The sequence below is a fragment of the Trachemys scripta genome, chromosome 2 (genome assembly GCF_013100865.1).
Source record: "Trachemys scripta elegans isolate TJP31775 chromosome 2, CAS_Tse_1.0, whole genome shotgun sequence".
Taxonomy (NCBI): domain Eukaryota; kingdom Metazoa; phylum Chordata; order Testudines; family Emydidae; genus Trachemys; species Trachemys scripta.
In genome coordinates this window covers 164,806,306-164,824,835 of record NC_048299.1, presented here as the reverse complement: position 1 = coordinate 164,824,835, position 18,530 = coordinate 164,806,306, and the positions used below count along the sequence as shown (strand labels likewise).

At 56.3% G+C, this 18,530-nt stretch overlaps 1 protein-coding gene across 1 annotated transcript; it reads right to left on the bottom strand.

Annotated features, from left to right (window-relative positions):
* Positions 1-14,144: 14,144 nt before the first annotated feature.
* On the bottom strand, positions 14,145-17,900 carry LOC117871791 (protein MROH8-like). Its single transcript, XM_034759552.1, has 6 exons — positions 17,853-17,900; positions 17,570-17,665; positions 16,169-16,304; positions 15,856-15,950; positions 15,557-15,709; positions 14,145-14,633 (listed from the first exon to the last, which is right to left on the bottom strand). The coding sequence occupies exons 2-6, from the start codon at positions 17,627-17,629 to the stop codon at positions 14,145-14,147; spliced, it is 933 nt and encodes a 310-aa protein (XP_034615443.1). The 5' UTR covers positions 17,630-17,665; positions 17,853-17,900.
* Between the last annotated feature and the right edge of the window lie 630 nt (positions 17,901-18,530).

The following is an 18,530-nucleotide window of genomic DNA, read 5'->3' as shown; positions in this document are numbered from 1 at the left end:
GACAGACAGGCCGGGGAACGTGTTCGGCGGCAGCAGGAAGGAGGCTGCGGGGCAGGGAGTGCAGCGTGTGCCGGGGCTGCAGGGAACTGCGTCGCCCCGGCTGAAGCCCCCGCCAGGCAGAGGCTGCCGGGGGAGCAGGGCAGGCAGGGGGGCGCAGAGGCTGCAGGGGCGGAGGGGTGCAGGGACTACAGGGCAAGTGGGGAGCAGGGGTCACAGAGGCTGCAGGGCTGTGGGGGTGCAGGGGCTGCAGGGCAAGTGGGGAGCAGGGAAGCACTTAGCAATCCCCAACCAAGATCAGAGCGGGAGGGAGGAGGGGGAATGCGGGGTGCTCAGAGGAGAGGGCAGAGTTGGGGCAGGGACTTTGGGGAAGGGGTTGGAATGGGGGCGGGGAAGGGGTGGGGTTGAGGCAGGGCCCCTGTGGAGTGTCCTCTTTTTTCAGTGTTGAAATATGGTAACCCTATTGTTGAACTTACTTTCCATTAGCCTCCCATGCAGCTCAGGCTTTAAGTTCTTAGCTTTCAATGAAACACATACAATTACCCCTAGCCTTCAGATTTTTCACTACGAGTTGTTCTCTCTCATCAAATCTCACAAGCTAAGCTGGGTCAGAGTGACTCTGTACTTGGATAGACTGCCAAGGAAAATTCAGGTAATACAGGAATCATTGTAATGATTCAGTAGGTTTTGCTCTTTTGAGTCAGTGTTGAACCAAGTCTGACTCATGTTACTGATGCATTATCCTATTGAAAGTGGTATCTTTCAGTGGAGACTTCATACAAGTCCTGGCCACTTGTGGTCAAAACTATTTCATGGCACTTTCACAAGTGTGCGCAATTTACCATTGTGTCCATGCCCAGTTTGTGTCTGGATAATAAAATCCTTCCAACTTCATTTCCTTGTCTCACTCCAGTTGAGTAAGTTCTCTTCAGCTACCCAAAATGGATGTGTAGCAGTGCTATGCTCTATTTAACAATTGCCAGCATTTCACCAGATAGCTGGCTATATGATTCCTGTATATAGTGTGACAGAGTCAGACCTGACAGCTACAGAAGTTAAAGCCCTTTTTTCTATGAACTGATAAGAGGTTACTTCAGGTTAATTAGAGGCCTAGCTTGTGAAAACTCTATATAAAACTACTGTTAAGAATTATAAGCCTCTAGAGAATGACTGATTTACTCCAGCCACAGCCCCCACCCCCAGGGCCGGCTCCAGCATTTCTGGCACGCCAAGCAAAAAAAAGCCGCAATCGGCGGTGGCAGTTCAGCGGCAGGTCCTTCGCTCCTAGAGGGAGTGAGGGACCTGCCACCCCCGAATTGTCGCAGGTGCTGCCCCTCTCCCTTGGCTGCCCCAAGCACCTGCTTGTTAAGCTGGTGCCTGGAGCCGGCCCTGCCCTGCCCACCCCACCCCGCCCCGCTGCCATAGTGAGAACTGCTGAGGCTGACGTGGGGATAGAGATGTGTTGCCACAATTTTATATAGAGTTTGAAAGAGGCAATATAGAAATAAAGGGACACTGTCAAGGTCCAAATATTCCTTCCACTGCAGGAATTGTTTGATGGCCTGTGTTGTTCAGGAGGTGAGAGTAGATGATCATATTGGTCCCTTCTGGCTTTAAAATCTATGAAAGTCAATATATGCCTATGGTCACACGTGAAAATGATGGCATGAGACACTGAGTGGTGGGGGATACGCCAGATACCCATCGGAATGAAGAGCAGTATCCACAAAGGAGTAACTCCATCGGGTAGTGTTGCCTTGCAGCAACTGTGTGTCTGAATAAAAGCTAGGGGAGAAAGCTCTGAGCCAAATCTGCAGTGGAGAAAACATCAGGCGGTTGGCACTGTAAGTCAGCTCTATCCTCTGACATCTTCTGTAGCTGTGTTGGCTTCCAAATGTCTCAGTCTCCAAGCTTTTGGGCTCAGTCAGTATCACCAAGAGGGGCTTTGGTCCCAAGACAAGCTTCTGCCTCCTTATTTATTTCTGCCTAGGCATACACACAGCAGGTTCAGGTACAATGGTCGCCCTCTTCAGCCTTGCTTGTTGGAATGTGAGGACAATGTACACCGATATGTCAAATGATCTGGAGGAGGTCAATGACCCCAGGACAAGGGTGCGCTAACTACGGCCCACAGGCCATATCCAGCCCCTGGGACCATCCTGTCCAGTCCAGCTCCTGGCCCAGGAGGCTAGCTCCCAGATCCTCCTCTGCTGTTCCCCCTCCCTGACAGCCTCAGCTCAGTCACTTCGCCACCGACACAATGCTCTGGGCGGCAGGGCTGCGAGCTCCTGGGGCAACGCAGCTGCAGAGCCCGGCCTGACCTGGTGCTCTGTGCTGCATGGTGGTGGCGGCGGCAGCATGGCCCGGCTCCAGCTAGGTGGTGCGGCTGTAGCACCGCCAGCCACTGGTGCTCCAGGCAGCACAGTAAGGGGGTAGGGAGCAGGGGGGGTTGGATGGGGCAGGGGTCCCAGAGGGGCCATAAGGGAAAGGGAGGTTGGATGGGGCAGGAGTCCCAGGGGGGCAGATAGGAGGGGGGGCCAGGCCATGACCCCCTCCCCTAACTGGCCCTCCACACAATTTACGAAACCCGATGCAGCCCTCAGGCCAAAAAGTTTGCTCACCCAAGTTCTATGACATCAATACCTATTTCCATGATGGTCGTTGCCAGTGCTGGTCATGGAGACACCCCAGATTTGAACACTGGCACCAACTGAATTTAACTGTCACCTGTAGAAAACACCTACTTTATCCATACTTGTAGTTTTCACAGTGAAGATTGGACTGTGCTGCAAAATAAGGCTTTTACTAAGAAAAAAATCATTGTACCACTTAACACTGCCACCTATGCATTATCAGCTCAAAAAGACCAAGCAAGGTGTTTTCAATTCATTGCAAATTTCAGGGAAGTTATGTCATTGATTGCATCATCCCTGAATGCTAATGCAGCATGGAACACAATCAGAATGAATATCCATATAGCTGCAACTTTGGCTTAAAAAGACTGTAGAAGATAAAGACTGGTTTGCAGCATACTCTGAAGAAATACTTCCAGTTATTGAAACAAATGCACAGCATATCTTTACCACAAAATGAACCCCGCTCCTGAAATATGTGCTAACCTCAGGCTGGCCAAGAGCGCATTGCAATAAACAGCAAGACAATGTGTGCAATGACACTGGCTCAAACTGTGTGAGAAGGTAAAAATGTCCTTTAAGAATGGAGACCTAAGAGGTATGTATGATGGATTCAACCAAGCAATAGGTCCTTCAGCCAAGAGGCTGTCCTGCTCAAATCTCTTAATGGAGACATATCATTGACAGAAGCAAACAGATGCTATGCTGGATGGAACACTATCACAAACTCTATTCACGTGAAATCACTGTTTCGGAAGAAGCACTAAATGTGATCCCCAGACTCCAGATTATCCAAGAGCTAGATATAGAATCATCTATAAATGAGCTTGAAAAGGCAATCACTTCCGAGGAAAGGTGACAAGAAAAGATAGAATTCCTGATGACATAGTGAAACAAGGAGGACAGATTGTGCTTAAACATCTTCCAATGTCCTGTTTGCCTGTTGGAGGGAAGGAGGTGTACCACAAGACATGAAGAATGCCACTATCACAACATTGTACACAAAACAAGAGAGATCAAAGTGATTGCAATAGCTACAGAGAAATCTCTCTCCTTAGAGTTGCTGGCAAGACATTAGCACAGATCACTCAAAAGACTGCAAGTTCTTTTGCACCTATGTGTGCTGTCGTTGTATGGGAAGTTATGCTCTCTGTGCGTTTCTGAAATATGTTGTGAGGTTGGGAGACGCCCACAGCCAGGTTTACAGTAGAAACAAAGGAGGGCCAGAAAGGTGTTGATGGCCCATCAGGAAGAATCCACTCTCTGAGAGACTCCTTGGAGAGGGCACTTAGTCAGTGGGGCACTGCCTGACCAATGGGCTTGCCTGACCCCCATGACACAGCAACGATCATTCTAGCAACTGAAAGAGAGTATAAAAGAGGGACAGAGACATCATAGAATATCAGGATTGGAAGAGACCTCAGGAGGTCATTTAGTCTAACCCCCTGCTCAAAGCAGGACCAATCCCCAACTAAATCATCCCAGCCAGGGCTTTGTCAGGCCTGACCTTAAAAACCTCTAAGGATGGAGATTCCACCACCTCCCTAGGGAACCCATTCCAGTGCTTCACCACCCTCCTAGTAAAATAGTGTTTCCTGATATCCGAGCCTGGACTCTGTGACTGCATTAGTCGCCAACAGGGGAGTGCGGCAGGAGAGGACACAGAACATGTCTACAAATAACTTTTTCTGGACTGCTGAGGTGGGGGGAGAGGCCAGATTCCATCTGGCGCTGTAGGACACGGAGGACGCTCTGGGATCAGGAGCGAAGTCTCTGGAGCCTCGGGAGGTGCAGGTTTGGAGATATGTGGCTCCTACCTAGTCCAAAGTAACCTGCCGTGCTCCCCCACAAGAGCCATGTTAACAGGCAACACTGCCTCTCTTTCCTTGGCCACATGTATCGTGTCCTTTATCTGGTGGCTAGTCCAGAAGAGGAGGACAAGCGCTCACTACTGCTACCACCTGAGGGAGTTGCAATAGCCCCAGAATCTGGGACTTCAAGCCCCTCGAGTGACCTCTTACCTTTATAGACGCCCCCTCTCCCCATCATACACAGCTATTTTAAAGTTTAGCCTGATAGTAAAGAGACCCCTTTTCAACCCTTCACCACACAAGCCGGCAGCATTTGTCATTAATTATTTATTTCTCCTCTCCTGGCTCCCAAACTGCTTCTCCTTCCTACTGCCGCCAGCCACCTTCGAGTTCTCCCTCTTCTCTCCCCGGCTCTGCTCACTTGATTGCAGCAGCTCAGGGGATGGTCCAGCTTTACTCTTTCACTTCCATTCTTCTTCAGGTGGCTGCATTTGCCATTGAGCAGGCTGATGGAAATACCTGAGTGCTCTGTCTAGGCCAGGGGTCTCCAACACGCGGCCTGCGGGGCTATTTTTCTAGGTAAGCGGCTCCAGGCCACAGGCCAATGCCATCCTGCACCCCAACCCCCTGCCGTGAGCCCCCTGCCTGCACCCCAACCCTCTGCCACACCTCGCACTCCCTCCTGCACCCCATCCCCAATCCCCCACCCTGAGCCTCCTGCCTGTACCTCAACCCTCTGCTGCATCCCACTCCCTACCCTCAGCCCCCTGCCGCATCCCACATCCTTCCTGCACCCCAACCCCCTGCCGTGAGCCCCCTGCCTGCACCCCAACCCTCTGCCACACCTCGCACTCCCTCCTGCCCCCTGCACCCCAACCCCCTGCCTAGAGCCCCCTACTGCACCCCAACCCCCTACCTCACCCCTCCAACTCCCTGCCCTGAGCCCCCTGCCTGCACCTCAACCCCCTGCTGCACCCCAACTCCCTGCCCTCAACCTCCTGCCACATCCTACATCCTTTCTGCACCCCAACTTCCTATACTGAGCCCCCTTCTGCATCCCCAACCCCCTGCCCAGAGCCCCCTACTGCACCCCGACCCCCTACCTCACCTCTCCCTCTCCCTGCCCTGAGCCCCCTGCACCTCAACTCCTGCCCTGAGCCCCTGCCACACTCCTCCTGCCCCCTCTAGGGGCAGGACTGGGGGCAGCTAGCGGGAGAGGGGTGTCAGTGATGCGGCCCTCGGGCCAATGAGCTAGTCCTCAGCCGGCCCTCGTGGTCATTTGAGTTTGAGACCCCTGGTCTAGGCTCACAGGCCCAGCAGCTAAAGCCAAGCGCTGCTGAAAGCAGGGGGAGATTAGCCTGGATTGGCAGGAATTGAGGCTTGGCCCATAGGGACCCCAGGCACTGCCGCTGCTGCCACCTTCATGGTGAACCCTCCAATGCCTCGCCAAAGGGCTCTTCCACATTCTGCAAACTGGCCTCACTGGCTGACTGTCTAGGAGAACAGAAACCCTTTGTTAGAGCCGGAGAGTCTCTTGCCACGGCTCCCTGAGGGTCACAGTCAAACACCTGTGAGTCTCTAGGAGGCTCTCAAGCAGTTCCCTGCTCAGGCACTTGGCACCCACTAGCAATGGTCTCTGACAGCGGCATTGCCAAGGGGAGCTCAGCAGATGCTCCCTTCTATGGCTTCCTGAGTGGGAGGGAGGTTGGTCTTGTCATTTAAGGCCTAGTGTCAGAGTCAGGGCTCCTGGGTTCTCGGACTTTGGAAGTGGGTGGAGTCTAGTGGTTGGCAGGGCTGGCTTTAGGAAGTGCGGGGCCCAATTCGAACAGTTTCGACGGGGCCCCAGCAGGGATGACTAAAAAAAAAGCCACTTAAAAAGAACCGTTTCATTTCTTCCATGTATTATTTACTTTCCATGACTATATAAATAATAACAAAATTATATATTAATTAGCTGATTTTCACTTTCATATTAGGAAAATAATTCATGTTTTGATAGTTGTACAACTGATTTTCTTCAATAATGTTTATTTTATTAAAATTTATAAACTATTTCCTTATTAATATAAAATTGTGCCCTCCTCCCCCCCCACCCCCCCAGCGCCTCCCGGCCCACGGAAACAAATTCTGCTTCCCCAGTGCCGCCCCGCCGAAACAGCTGTGGGCCAAAAAGGAAGAAAAGGAAGGTTTGGGGGTGGGGGGTGACATAGGGTGACCAGATCACAGCAGTAAAATAGGACCCGACCCCTCCCCGCTCGGCCCCACCATCACACCCCTCTTCACCCCCTAGCCCTCCGCTGGCTTGCTGTGTCCCTCCTAGTCAGTCGCCCACCCACCACTTGCCTCCTTTCACCTTCTCCCTCCCCTGCCAGAAACCCCTATGCCCGCCCCTAGAACCCCTGCTGGCTCACTGCTTGCCTCTTTGCCTACCCGCTCGCAGCTCGCCTCGCCCCCCCCCCAAGTATAAAGCCTCATTCAAAGACCCAGGGGTCACTATGTTACTGCACACAGCAGTCAATCAGTGCAGTTGAAGATAAATCTCTGCATTATACATTGTTGTATAACTTTTATATGACTTTGTATTGAACCTTGGTAATGTTATAGCTGGCCCCTAAGGTAGTATAATTAAGGTAAAAGAAAAATGTCTTTTTGCTAGAAGTAGAATAAGTTCTTCCCCCACTTTGTAATCAATTGACCTTTTGAATGAATGAGGTGTGAATGAGGAAGGTGTGGAAGGCAGGCACTTCCAGACAGCTGCAACCCTTGGAGAGGGGCTGGGAGCCAGCCAAGGAGAGCTTTGCCCAGGGCTGAGTGGGACAGAGTTTGGGTGCAGGCTCCGGGCTGGGGCACGGTGTGGGGTGCAGGATGGGTGGAGGGGTGCAGGCTCTGGGAGGGAGTGCGGAGGGGTGGGTTCAGGCTCTGGGACAGAGTTTGGGGGCCAGAGAGGGGGTGGTGGGTGCTGGGGGGGAGGGGACTGCCATCACATGTGGCTTCCTTCCTCCCCTGCTGCCCCTCACCATAGCCTCGGTGGGGGATGGGGCTGCCCCTTGCCCAGTGTTTGCAGGAGTGGTGGCTGGGGGGAAACCCAGTCAAACTCTGGTTTTACTCTTTCATTGATGGGTCACTTTAACCCCTTACAAACCCCTTCCCACCTCTCTCACCCCCCTTTTCTACTGGGCTTGTTTGATCTTTTCGGTGGAGCCAGATGAAAACCACAAACCCCAGCGAGAGCAACACGCTGGAAGACTAGACTGAACCCACCACCCAGTCTAGTCCATCCCAGAGCCCAGGACTGAGGGCAAATGTCCGTCTCTCCCCCCCCCCGGGCCACCTGCTTCTACTCCTGGCCTCTCCCAGCGCCGCCAGCGATTCTGTGTGGCTGCATTGGGTGGGATTTCAACCAGACCCCCCTCCCCGCTAAATTCACCCCTGTTTTGCGACCACTCTGCACCTTCCTTCCTTGCCCTAGAGCTGCTGGATGGCTCGAAGGCTGATCTGGGCGTTTGATTGATCTGGAATATTATCGTGCCCCCCCCCCCAAAAAAAAACTTAATGTCCACACAGCTTTGCGGGGGGCTATTCCTCCCCCCCCAAAGCCGGTCTATTTTATTGTTGCAGGGCAAAGGAAGGAGCCAGAGTTTAATGGAAATATTCAGCCCCTACAGCGGTCTTGCAGCAGGGGAAGCAGAGTTGATGGGAAGGGAACTGGTTTGGATAGGAGCCCCCATCCCCCTCCTTTGCAAAATAATTTGGGGAAGGAAATCAGATCACTCTGTGCCTCAGTTTCCCCTCTCTCGGGGGGGGGGGGAGATAAAAGTCTCAGCCTGACGTATTGCAGACCTTTCGCATTCTCCCCTCTTGATGTATTTGATTTCCTCCTCCAAACCCCCCTCTCTCTCTCACCTGGAATTCACAGCACTAAGTACTGGCTCGGGGCTTTCTTCCTGGGTTTATTGGGTTTGATCCCGAGTTTAGTTTTGAAACAGGCACAAACTCACCCTCAAACAGCAACACCACCAAAAACCACAAAACCAATCCAATATTACACACCTAGGGGGAATCACGGGGTCAAACACTCACCGACTGAAGCCCCAGCAGCTGCTCAGGTGAGTGAGGGCCACTGCAGAGATTCCTGTCTCCCAGTGGACAGGAAGCCCCCTCAGCGTCTCCTCCAGGTGAGTGCTGGGGGGAGGGGAGGGGAAGGCTGCAAAGCACATGTGCCTTCTTCCCCCCTCCCCCCCTGCAACAGCCGCGGCTGCCGCTGCCTCAGCTCTAGCCCTCTGCCGGCCAGCACAGCGTCTCTCGTTGTCTAGCAGCAAGAGCTGCTGCTTCCCAGAGAGCCACAGAGATTTGCTTCAGGCAGGGACACACTGCCCAATTGCGTGGGGCCGAGGAGAGTGAGGTCCACTGCAGGAAACCCCCTCGGCGTCTCCTCCAGGTGAGTGCTGGGGGGAGGGGAGGGGAAGGCTGCAAAGCACATGTGCCTTCTCCTCCCTCCCGACCTGCAACAGCCGCTGCCTCAGCCCTAGCCCTCTGCCGGCCAGCACAGCGTCTCCGGTTTCCTAGCAGCAACAGCTGCTACTTCCGGGAGAGCTTTGTTTCAGGCAGAGACGCTGCCGATCTGCGCGGGGCCCTCTCAGGCGCGGGGCCCAATTCGGGGAAATCGGCCAAATCGGCCCTGGTGGTTGGAGCTGGACTGGTATCAGTCCCACGCTTCCTTCCTGCCTCTGTCAGGGACGTCATGTGTGACCTTGCAGCCAGTTGCTTTCTATCCCTATGCCCCAGCGAACAGGGATAATACTGACCCACCTCAGAGGGGCTGGCAGGGGTCACCAGCGTCATGACTCAAGTTGGAACCAGTTGTGCTCTTGGTAGTGAAGGGCCCAGATTCAGTCCCCATGGATGCCCAGGGTGTCTGTATTGTGGCCCTGGTTTGACTCACCTAGCATTACAGGTTGTTTAGCCCGGTTCTGGCCAGGCGTGGTGCATCTGCTCCTGGCCCTCTCATCACACACAAGAACATGGCCCACCAAAGACAATCCATCAGCTCCCATCTGGTGTTCAGCTCCAGGATGGATGGGGAGCCCTAGCCGGACCATAGAAAGACAGGGGGGTGTTCTTTGGTGGAAACTGCTGGAGCTTCAGCCTCTGCTCCCACCTCCACGCTAAGGGCATCAAAAGTGGTGCCTGACCCCAGGTAAACAAAGTAGCCGAGCTGAGGCCAGGGTGGGACTGATCCTAAGAAAAGAGCAGATTTCTCCTCTGCTCTAGGGAGATTCCCCTAGGAAAAGCAGCTGGGGTGGGGCGATACAAGCACTACCCCTCAGCCCTTGAATAGCGGGCAACTGGGACTTTGGGAGCCAAGGGACTGGTGTATCTTGCTGGAGATCAGAAAGGGGCAATGGAGAAATTGTACCAAAGTCAATGTCACGGCTGGGTCAAGTGCAGCTAGACTTACTGGTCAGAGTCAGAGTCCACACTCACATGACAGGAGCGGAGAGTCAGCCAGGTCAGGATACTGGAAGATCAGCAGCAAAAGACAAACTTGCTATCACCACCACAACTCAGATGCCAGGAAATCAAGCCAGGGGAGCGGCAGCAGAACCAGGCAGCGCACGGTCCAGAACCGGGAGCAGGCCTGGTGTTCAGTCAGCTTTGTGTTCCTGCTGCTGTCTTACGCAGGGCTAGGGGGCCAGTGAGCTTTCCTGGGACTCCTCCAATAGGACCTCAGGAGTGGAGCCTCAAACCAGGGCTGAACTTCATGGGTCCGAGGTAAGCAATTTTCAGCAGGCTTCCAAGTGGAGGGTTGGAGTGTGGCTGCTCCCATGAACCCTGCAGACCCGGGTTGGAGACCCCTGGGTCATGACAGTGAGTGATCTCTCCCCGCTCAAACCTCCTGCAGCAGGAAACACTCTCCAGGATCCTGGACACTGCCTGTGAGAATAAAATGAGGATATCATGATGAGAAATAGGGCTCTGTACCAGGGCTGGGATCCAGGGACAGGGAAAGCTCCCAGAGAGGCTATGCATCGGGGATGCCACTTCTCCCCCAAGAGACCCACACGCCCCAAGAAGTAAATGGCTCTTACCTCCATGAGGGACTGGGGTCTTCCATCTAAGCCTCTTTGAGAGCCGGCATTGCTGGGACGAGGTGACCTGTCCTCACTGCTCCCTGATGTGGCTCAGCTACAGTAAACGCCCGTCTGGGAGGCTGTGCCAGATCCCAGGGCCTGGAAGACAGCTGGAAGGAGGCTCCTATTCCTGTCACACCCAGAGACCCCATAGAAGGGCCAAGGGGAGAATAAAGGGCAGAAGGTGAAGCTAGCCCTGAGCCTCTGTCCCACCCCCATCTCCTCAAAAGTGGAGCTTTCCGAGCTCCAGTGGGGCTGTGGCCCTGACACAAGGGCTTTTCTGCACCATATGGGGCAGGGAGAGCTCTGCCTGGGCACAGTGGGAATGAGGGGGGGTAGACCAAGGAAAGGGGGGAGGGGAGTGGGTGCAAGGGAAAGAGGTCCTGCCCCATATAAAGGAATTTGGGGGGCAGAGGGAAGAACCCTGCTCCACAGAAAGGGGAGAGAGTTTCTATGAGTGCCAGGGGGCTCCATTTCCCCTTCTGGCTCTCCCAATCAGAGGGAGGCCACTCCAGCTGGCCCAGTCTGGTCCTGACCAGAGTCTGCAGGGTAGCAGTGGACCCACAATAGGGCTGGGCGGTTTTGACAGGGTTGGGACTCACCAGCATGGCGCCTCCCGCTGGTCGCTCTGGGAATTAGCTCAGTCCATGGGGAATGCCCTCTGCTGGCAGCGTCCCATCCGTCTCGTCCTCCGTTGGCATCTGGAGCCGCGTTGCTCATCGCTTGACACTGCCCTGCAGGCCACTGCCCCTCCAGCAGTGCCCACTAGTCCATCCTCACCCCATTCCAGGGGCGGGGGTTAGCAACAGTCCTTGCACCTGCCTCGGTGGCTAACTACAACCCCCAAAGTCTAGCCCCTTGTCTCAAGGGCTGGTTGCAATTTGTCTCGGCCATCAGATGGCCAGATGCAGTACTGCCCAGCCCGAGATGCTGGTCTCCTGCTCTGGAGACAGACCTTCCCCCATGAAATTCTGGGACAGACTACCTGCTGCTCTCCTGGGCAGCCATTATATAGGGCCTAGCCTAGCCCTGATTAGCTGGCTCTAATCTCGGCCCTGATTGGCTCTCAGTAGGCCCTTCCCTGATTGGCTGACAGCTTGCACAGCCATTCTGGCCTACTCCAGTTCCCTCTCACATGGGGGTGGGGCAGCCGTCCCACCACAAACCCTCCCCCTTAAAAAATGTTCACGGGGGAGGGGAGGAAAGGGGTCCCTATCACCCCAGCTTCCTTCGTAGTGGGGCCTGCAGGGCATCCCTTTCCTCTCGCAGGCCCTCCAAAGTCTGGAGCCAGCTGCTTCCCAGCTGTAGGGTCTGGGTTCCCACTGTTGAACACCCTGGTCCTACGTGGGTTCCTACTTCTGTTTGGGTTCCCACATGGGCCCTCCTGGCTCCTATTTCGGTGGGGCCTCTCTGCCCCAGCCCCTTTCTCTCTAGGGGCCTCCGTCTTAACCACCTCTTCTCTGTGGCTAGTCTCTGACTGAGCCCTTGTCTCAGACACTCCCCCTTTCCGCCTCAGGGGGCAGTGCCTCTTTAGATGTTCCCGTTGGTGGCAGTGGAAGCACTTTCTGGGTCTTCTCCCTGCCACATCCCTACTCCTGCTTATTTGGGCCCTAGCCCTTCCTTCTGGGCTGGCCCAGGCCTTAGGAGTCCTGTAGGAGCACTCTCTCTTCAGCTGCCCTGGCTCCCCACAGACCCAACAAGCTGGGGGCTCCCCTGTTACTCTCACAGGGGGTGCCTTTTCTGGGTGGGGCCTCTCTGCCCCCTCCCAGGAGGGACACTCCCTCCTTTAGTGTCCCTGTCACCTACAGGCGAAGCAGTTCAGCGTTCCTGGCCTCTCGCCCTCGGTGCCGGATCTCTTGTTTGGTCTGGGTGCCGACCTCCACAGCAGCCAGAACAACTCCCTCTGCTGTTCGGCAAGCCGAGCCACCCAGGCCCTCCAATAGAAGTCTCTTTTCTCCACCATTTTGGTCTCTCCATGTGGCACAATCTGCCTAGTCCGCTTGACGGTGTCCTTCTTCAGGCCACTTCCCTCCAGCAGTGCCCCCTAATCCATCCTCATCTCCTTCCGGCGGGGAGGGGGGAAGCAGGTTAACAACAGTCCTTGCACATGCCTCAGTGGCCAACCAAAACCCCCAAAGTCTAGGCCCTTGTCTCAAGGCCCGGTTGCAGTTTGACTCAGCCATCACATGGCCAGGTGCAATACAAGAGGGAACAGGGGGACCCAGGCCCACCAACTATCCTGGGTCCAAACCCAGGGATCCTCTAGTGGCAGTCTCCCTGCTCTCTCCTTGTCCAACTGTCCCTGGGCCACTTCTCCTCTGGGCCCTCTAGGCCCTTTCTATCAGGGCCCGCAGTCTAGCAGGTCTTGGGCCGGAGCTGTAGTATGCTCCCTTGAGCCTGCCCAGCACTGCTCTTTCGGAGATGCTGGTCTCCTGCTCTGAAGACAGACCTTCTCCCATCAAGGTCTGGGGATACTGCCTGCTGCTTGCCTGGGCAGCCTTTATATAGGGCCTACCTTAGTCCTGATTGGCTGGCTCTAATCTCGGCCCTGATTGGCTTTCAGTTGGCCCTTCTCTGATTGGCTACCAGCCTCTGCAGCCGCTCTGGCCTACTCTAGCGCCCTCTTGCATGGGGGTGGAGCAGCTGCCCCACCTCAGCGATCAGCTGTCGCAACCAGGCTGTGGCCTGGGCACAGGGCTGGCTCCAGGCACCAGCGGAGGAAGCACGTGCCTGGGGCGGTATTCAGTCCATTCTTGGGGCAGCACAGGCCGGGCGACTTTTTTGTTTTTTGCACTTCAGCAGTTCGGGCGGCGGCAGTCCGAGCATTGTTGTTGTTTTTTTTTTCTGCTTCGGCAGTTCGGGTGGCAGCAGTCCAAGTGGTTGGGGGTTTTTTGGTTTTCTTTTTGCTCACTTTGGCAGTCCGAGCGCTGTTGTATTTTTGTTTTTTGCTTGGGGCAGCAAAAATGGTAGAGCCGGCGCTGCTGGGCTGAGGTCGCTCTGGTGGTCAGCCCCTCAGCACACTGTATCGGGGGTGGCTCAGGCCTGGGCGGGGCCCAAGCACCCCACAAACAACCAGACTTCAAGGGCGGGCCCTGGCCTGGGTGGGTCTCCAGTGGCCAGCCAACAAACAGTTCCTGTCCTGGGCTAGAGCCTCCTTGCACCGTGTAGGGGGTCAGCCACCCAGGGTGGGGTGGCAGGGGGACGCGGTCCCACCCTCCTCCCCCGCATCCCAGCCCAAGGCGCTGGCAGGGGCAGGATTGGTTGCCCCTGCGTCGGCGGGGATCCAGCCGCAACACGCCGACTGAGCCGCACCGGGCTCTGCAGCCAGCAGCTCCCGGGCTGCCCCTGGGCTACTTCCTGCCTCCCTGGGGTTTGGTACCTGCGGCCTCCAGGCCTCTTCCGGCTCCTTGGGGTAAACCGCAGCGGGTACTCTGGGCCAGTCCTCGTCCATGTCTGGGACCAGGGTTAGGGGACTCTGGAGAACAGGCCAAGTGTCCTCCTCTGTTGCAGGCTGTCCCCCCAACTGTGGTGAAGGGCCGGCCTTTTATATTTCCGACCCCACGCCCCGGTCCTTATGGCGATGGGGGCGGGGCGATATAGACTCCGTCCTCCAAGGGGCGTGTAGGGGGGCCCTCGCTCTCCCGCTCGGAGGGAGGCCGCTCAGTTGCAACAGAGTCTACCAGAGGCCCTGGTGGCCAGCCAACAGGCGAGGGGGGTGGGACAATATAGGCTCTGCCATCCAAGGGGCGTGTAGAGGGGCCCTCGCTCTCCTGCTCGGAGGGAGGCCGCTGAGTTGCAACAGAGTCTACCAGAGGCCCCGGTGGCCAGCCAACAGGCAAAGCGGGTGGGGCGATATAGGCTCTGCCCTCCAAGGGGCGTGTAGAGGGGCCCTCGCTCTCCTGCTCGGAGGGAGGCCACTTAGTCTCACTACACTCCCCGTTTAGAGGGAGCAGGAGTTGCTGGTGGCCTTGGAGGCAGAATTCCTGCAGCGCCTCCGGCACTTGGCGCAAGTGCCGGATGATGTGAAGTTGGTTCATTATGTTGGCCGTCACGACCTCATGCTGCAAGGGAACGAGGACCTGTCAGAGACTCAGATGCCTCCATGGAATCAGGGGGAATTAAGGGCACCTGGGACCAGCAGCAATTCCACCCAGCACCCGCGCACCTCTGAGGGATGTAGTCCCCCTCCTGATCCCCAGAATGGAGTCTTGTTTTCCTTTCAAGGGACCTCCAGTGCCAACAACCTCCTTGTAGGGGGAGCTCCTGCCACCTCCCACCCAGTGCCCCTGACAGCTGTTCCACCTCCAATCCAGAGCTCAAGTTCTCTGACCCCTCTCCTCCACCCCCACCCAGGTTGGGCAGGGAGGGGGCTCTAGCGGGGCGGGGGGGCGGAGGGATTCTGGCAGCAGTGAAGTGGGATGTGGGCAGCTTGAGACCTTTCCCCAAGTCATCCCAGCCACTGAGGCTGAAGCCGCAGGATGGCAGCCCTGGTGAATGGGGCAGATCAGCAGCCCCTGCTGACTGAATCCTCCCGTTCTCTCTAGAGCGAGTCCAGCCCTGCCGGCAGCAGGACGAGCTTCCCCCGCCCATGTGCCTCAGAACTGCCCGGTCAGTCGCCATCACCCCTCAGTCCTTGGCCTCCCAGGCTGCCTGTGACGGGAACAACTCTGGGTGGTGGCACGGGTGACAGGAGAGGCTCGCAGAGGGCACGCAGAGGACTCTGCTGCCCTTCCCAAGAACAGAAGTCCATGCTGAGGCAATGCTTGTCATTCATTAGCCTTGCTAAAGAGCTGGGCTGGAGCTGCTCTGGGGACAAGCTGGCTCCCTCCTGCTCATGGAGGTGAATTCATCTCCCTTCCCAGGAGCACCTGCTCTCACTCTCATTCCCCACCGGTTGCCTTGCTGCCAGGCCGGCGAATGGCCAGAGGATGGGAATGAGGCTTGGGCCCCGCCCCAATCTCCTGAGTCTAATGCAGCTGCTCACCTTGCTCCCCATCAGCTGCTCGGCTTGCCCCAGGAGGGAGTAAGTGAGGAGCAGCCCAGCCTGGCTGACACGCAGCAGCGGGTCGTGCATGGCCAGCACTGCTGTCTGCAGGAAGAATCTTCTCTGCCCCGCTGAGAAAAATTTGGCAAAAACCTGAAACCAACCAGATGTGAGGCTTCAGCAGATTGCCCCAAACCAGGCTCCAAATCCTGGCCTAGAACGGCAACTCCGTCGCGTGGCTCCAGGAAGCAGCCACCTGCCCTGCAGGGCTGTGCCATGCCCTGGCAGAGTGTCCTTACCTCCCCCACCCTGGCGGTGTTCTTATAGCCGAGGAGCCTGCTGTCCTGGTGCCAGTCCCAGCACCAAAGGTCTTCGACCTCATGGATGTTCAGGTCTGGGAAAGAGAGAGACACATACACATTGGTCATTCTGGTTGCAGGGCTTGTGTCCTTCCAATCCCATTGGTGGCTGCACAGTGGGCAGAGCCCAACAGAACTGCGGGGGTGGTGGAGAACACAGAAAGAGATAGAGAGAGACTGATCCACCAGCCAGGGTCACTCGGAGAGAAATTGGCTGGTGTCCCAGTCTCACTTGTCTAGCTGGGTTCCTTACCCCTCTGGCGCAGCAGGAGCTGGTAGAGCCGGTAAACCCCCTCCCTGGCCTGCCGGCTGATGTCCTCGTCTGGGTCACCGACGAACAGAGCCAGCTGTGCCACGTGGTGGCCCATCCTGGGGAATTCGGCTGAGTTCTAATGGAAGGGAGAGGGAGAGGGGACTCCATCAGCATTTTCCTGTCAGCTCCCAGTCCCCGCCTGGGCCAGGACTCTCTTTCCCCTCAGCCCCTCTGCAGGAGATACTAGAGGATAGGAGCTAGAGCTGGATCCTTAGTTATTTCTGCCCGCAAGGGAGCCCGGAGAACAGGGATGTGGGCAGGGCCCTCCAGGAGGATTTGCTTCCCCAGCTGCTCCAGGATGACAAGAAGGCAAGAACCTAGAGCATGGTCTCCTTACAAGCGAGAGTTGCCACTTAACCAGGACAAGAAGAACTTGACTCAAGCCAGGCTCATTCTCTGCTCTGACTCTGCCTCCCCAAGAGAAACACTCCTAGCCCACAGCCCCTGCAGCAGCAGATCCTCCAGCCCGTTGGAGCCAGCCCGCCTACGCCTGGAGTCAGGAAGCTGGGCTCAGAGGCCACTTACGTCAAAGTCAGGGAGGGTGATGACGGACGTGAGCAGGACCGCGCTGCTCCTGATGGCCCTGGCTCTCTCTCGTGGCACCCTGGACACGGTCCAGTAGTTAATGTGCTGTGGGGAAAGGAGGCAGCTCAGGATTGATGAGGAGGTGCATGTGTTGTGCTAATGGCCCCCCCCATCCCAAGGGGGCTGAGATATTGCATGCGGTGGGGGTGGAATATCTGATTCATTGACCACAGAGCTTTAGAAGGGGACTCTTGCCCCCAGGACGATGCTTGTATCCTGCAGGTCACAACTTGTCATTGTCTCTCTAGATTGGGACAATGCTCGGTGTCGGGGCTGGTCCCATCCTCCCTGAACTCCTGATTCCTGAACAGCTCCCCAGGAAGGAGACAGACCCCTCCCCCCTCCCAGGCTCTCAAGTCCTTGGCTGGGTGAAGGGACTGAGTGTGAGCACAATCCCCCCAGGAATCTCGGGGCCCGTCAGAGACAAGGGCTGATTCTCTGGGGCCCTCCTTTTTCTCTAGGAATGAGGCTGTGGCTCTTCTCTGAGGACCATCTTCTGGATCTCCCAGGAGGGGTTCAGACTCTCACTCCCCAAGCCAGCCAGGGGCCCTGTAGTTAGTGCTCAACACAACCAGGCAGAGCTCTGGCTTGAAGTCCCAGCTCCTTCCTCTGTCCTTCAAGGAGGAAAGGCCTGACCCTGCATTGCACTGACTGCCCTGACCAAGGATGGCCACTGGGGGCCCAGCTAGGAGGACAGACTGGAAAATGGATCTAAGAGTTAAGGTAAAATTGCCCCCACCCCTTCATCGGGCTCACCTCCAAGATGTAGTGGAGCTTGTCCGTGTCTGGGGTCTTTGCCAGCAGGTTCCCCAGCATGGCGTCCAGGAGGTCTGGTATGACCCTATGCAGATCCTGCAAAGCAAGGGAGAGCCATGGGTCAGAGTTAGGGAAACTGGGGCTACACCTGCCACAGGATGGGAAGAGGGGTCTCTGGGAAGCACTGGTGAGACCCCCAAACACATATCCTGGCCTCTTTCATTCACATCCCACTGCAGGCAATTAGCAAGGATTCGGGCAGGATAACAGCTGGCTGATCTACCTGGACTTGGTTGGTGTCCGTCTGCGTGCCCAGGGTGAAGACTGCGTGCAGGGTTGCTCAGAGGAGGTGGGTCTCCAGCTTCGGCTCCAGGGCAGGTGTCATGGTGCTGGCAAGAGAGAGGAGCCGGTATTAGACTGTGCAGTGCGGGGGTGGGACTGGCACCAACACAAACGTGAAACTGCAGGGAAATAGGCAGAAGCTGGCGAGAATGGAAACTGAGACACTGAGCCAGGGAATGATAAGGCCAAGGTTTCCCAGACCGACAGTGGCAGGGCAGGAATGGCGCCTGTTCCCTGGACCCTGCTGCCCCTCCTGTATCTGATCCTGGGAGTCAGCCTCTCCCCAAAGCCATTGCAATGTGACGGGAGTGAAAAGAACAGAGCAGCCAGGAGAGGGAGTGACCCTTCCTGCCACCTCTGCCAGAGGAGCCACCCTTGGGAGGTGAGCTGGGAGTGGGAGGGGCAGTGACTCCCAGCCATGGGCCTGAGCAGCACAGGAGTTAGGGGAACCGGGCGGGAGGGTCTCGGTACCTGAGATTGTTCACAGCAATGAGAGAGTTGGCCAGGACGGCGCCAGGTGGAGAGTTAGGAGGAAGCTCCTCAATGAGCTCCTGTGAGACGCAAAGGAGACAAGGGAGCATGTGAGATTCGGGCCTCACTGACACTCCCCAAGGAGGAG

What these genes read in the sequence shown, in the direction of transcription:
- LOC117871791 (XM_034759552.1), bottom strand. Translation starts at nt 17,629, where the DNA reads ATGCTGGGGAACCTGCTGGCAAAGACCCCAGACACGGACAAGCTCCAC. An exon ending in AGCTCCACTACATCTTGGAG is followed by an intron (nt 16,305 to 17,569) that starts GTGAGCCCGATG and finishes CCCTTCCATTAG; the next exon opens with AACTCAGCCGAATTCCCCAG. An exon ending in ACACCGCCAGGGTGGGGGAG is followed by an intron (nt 15,710 to 15,855) that starts GTAAGGACACTC and finishes GGTTGGTTTCAG; the next exon opens with GTTTTTGCCAAATTTTTCTC.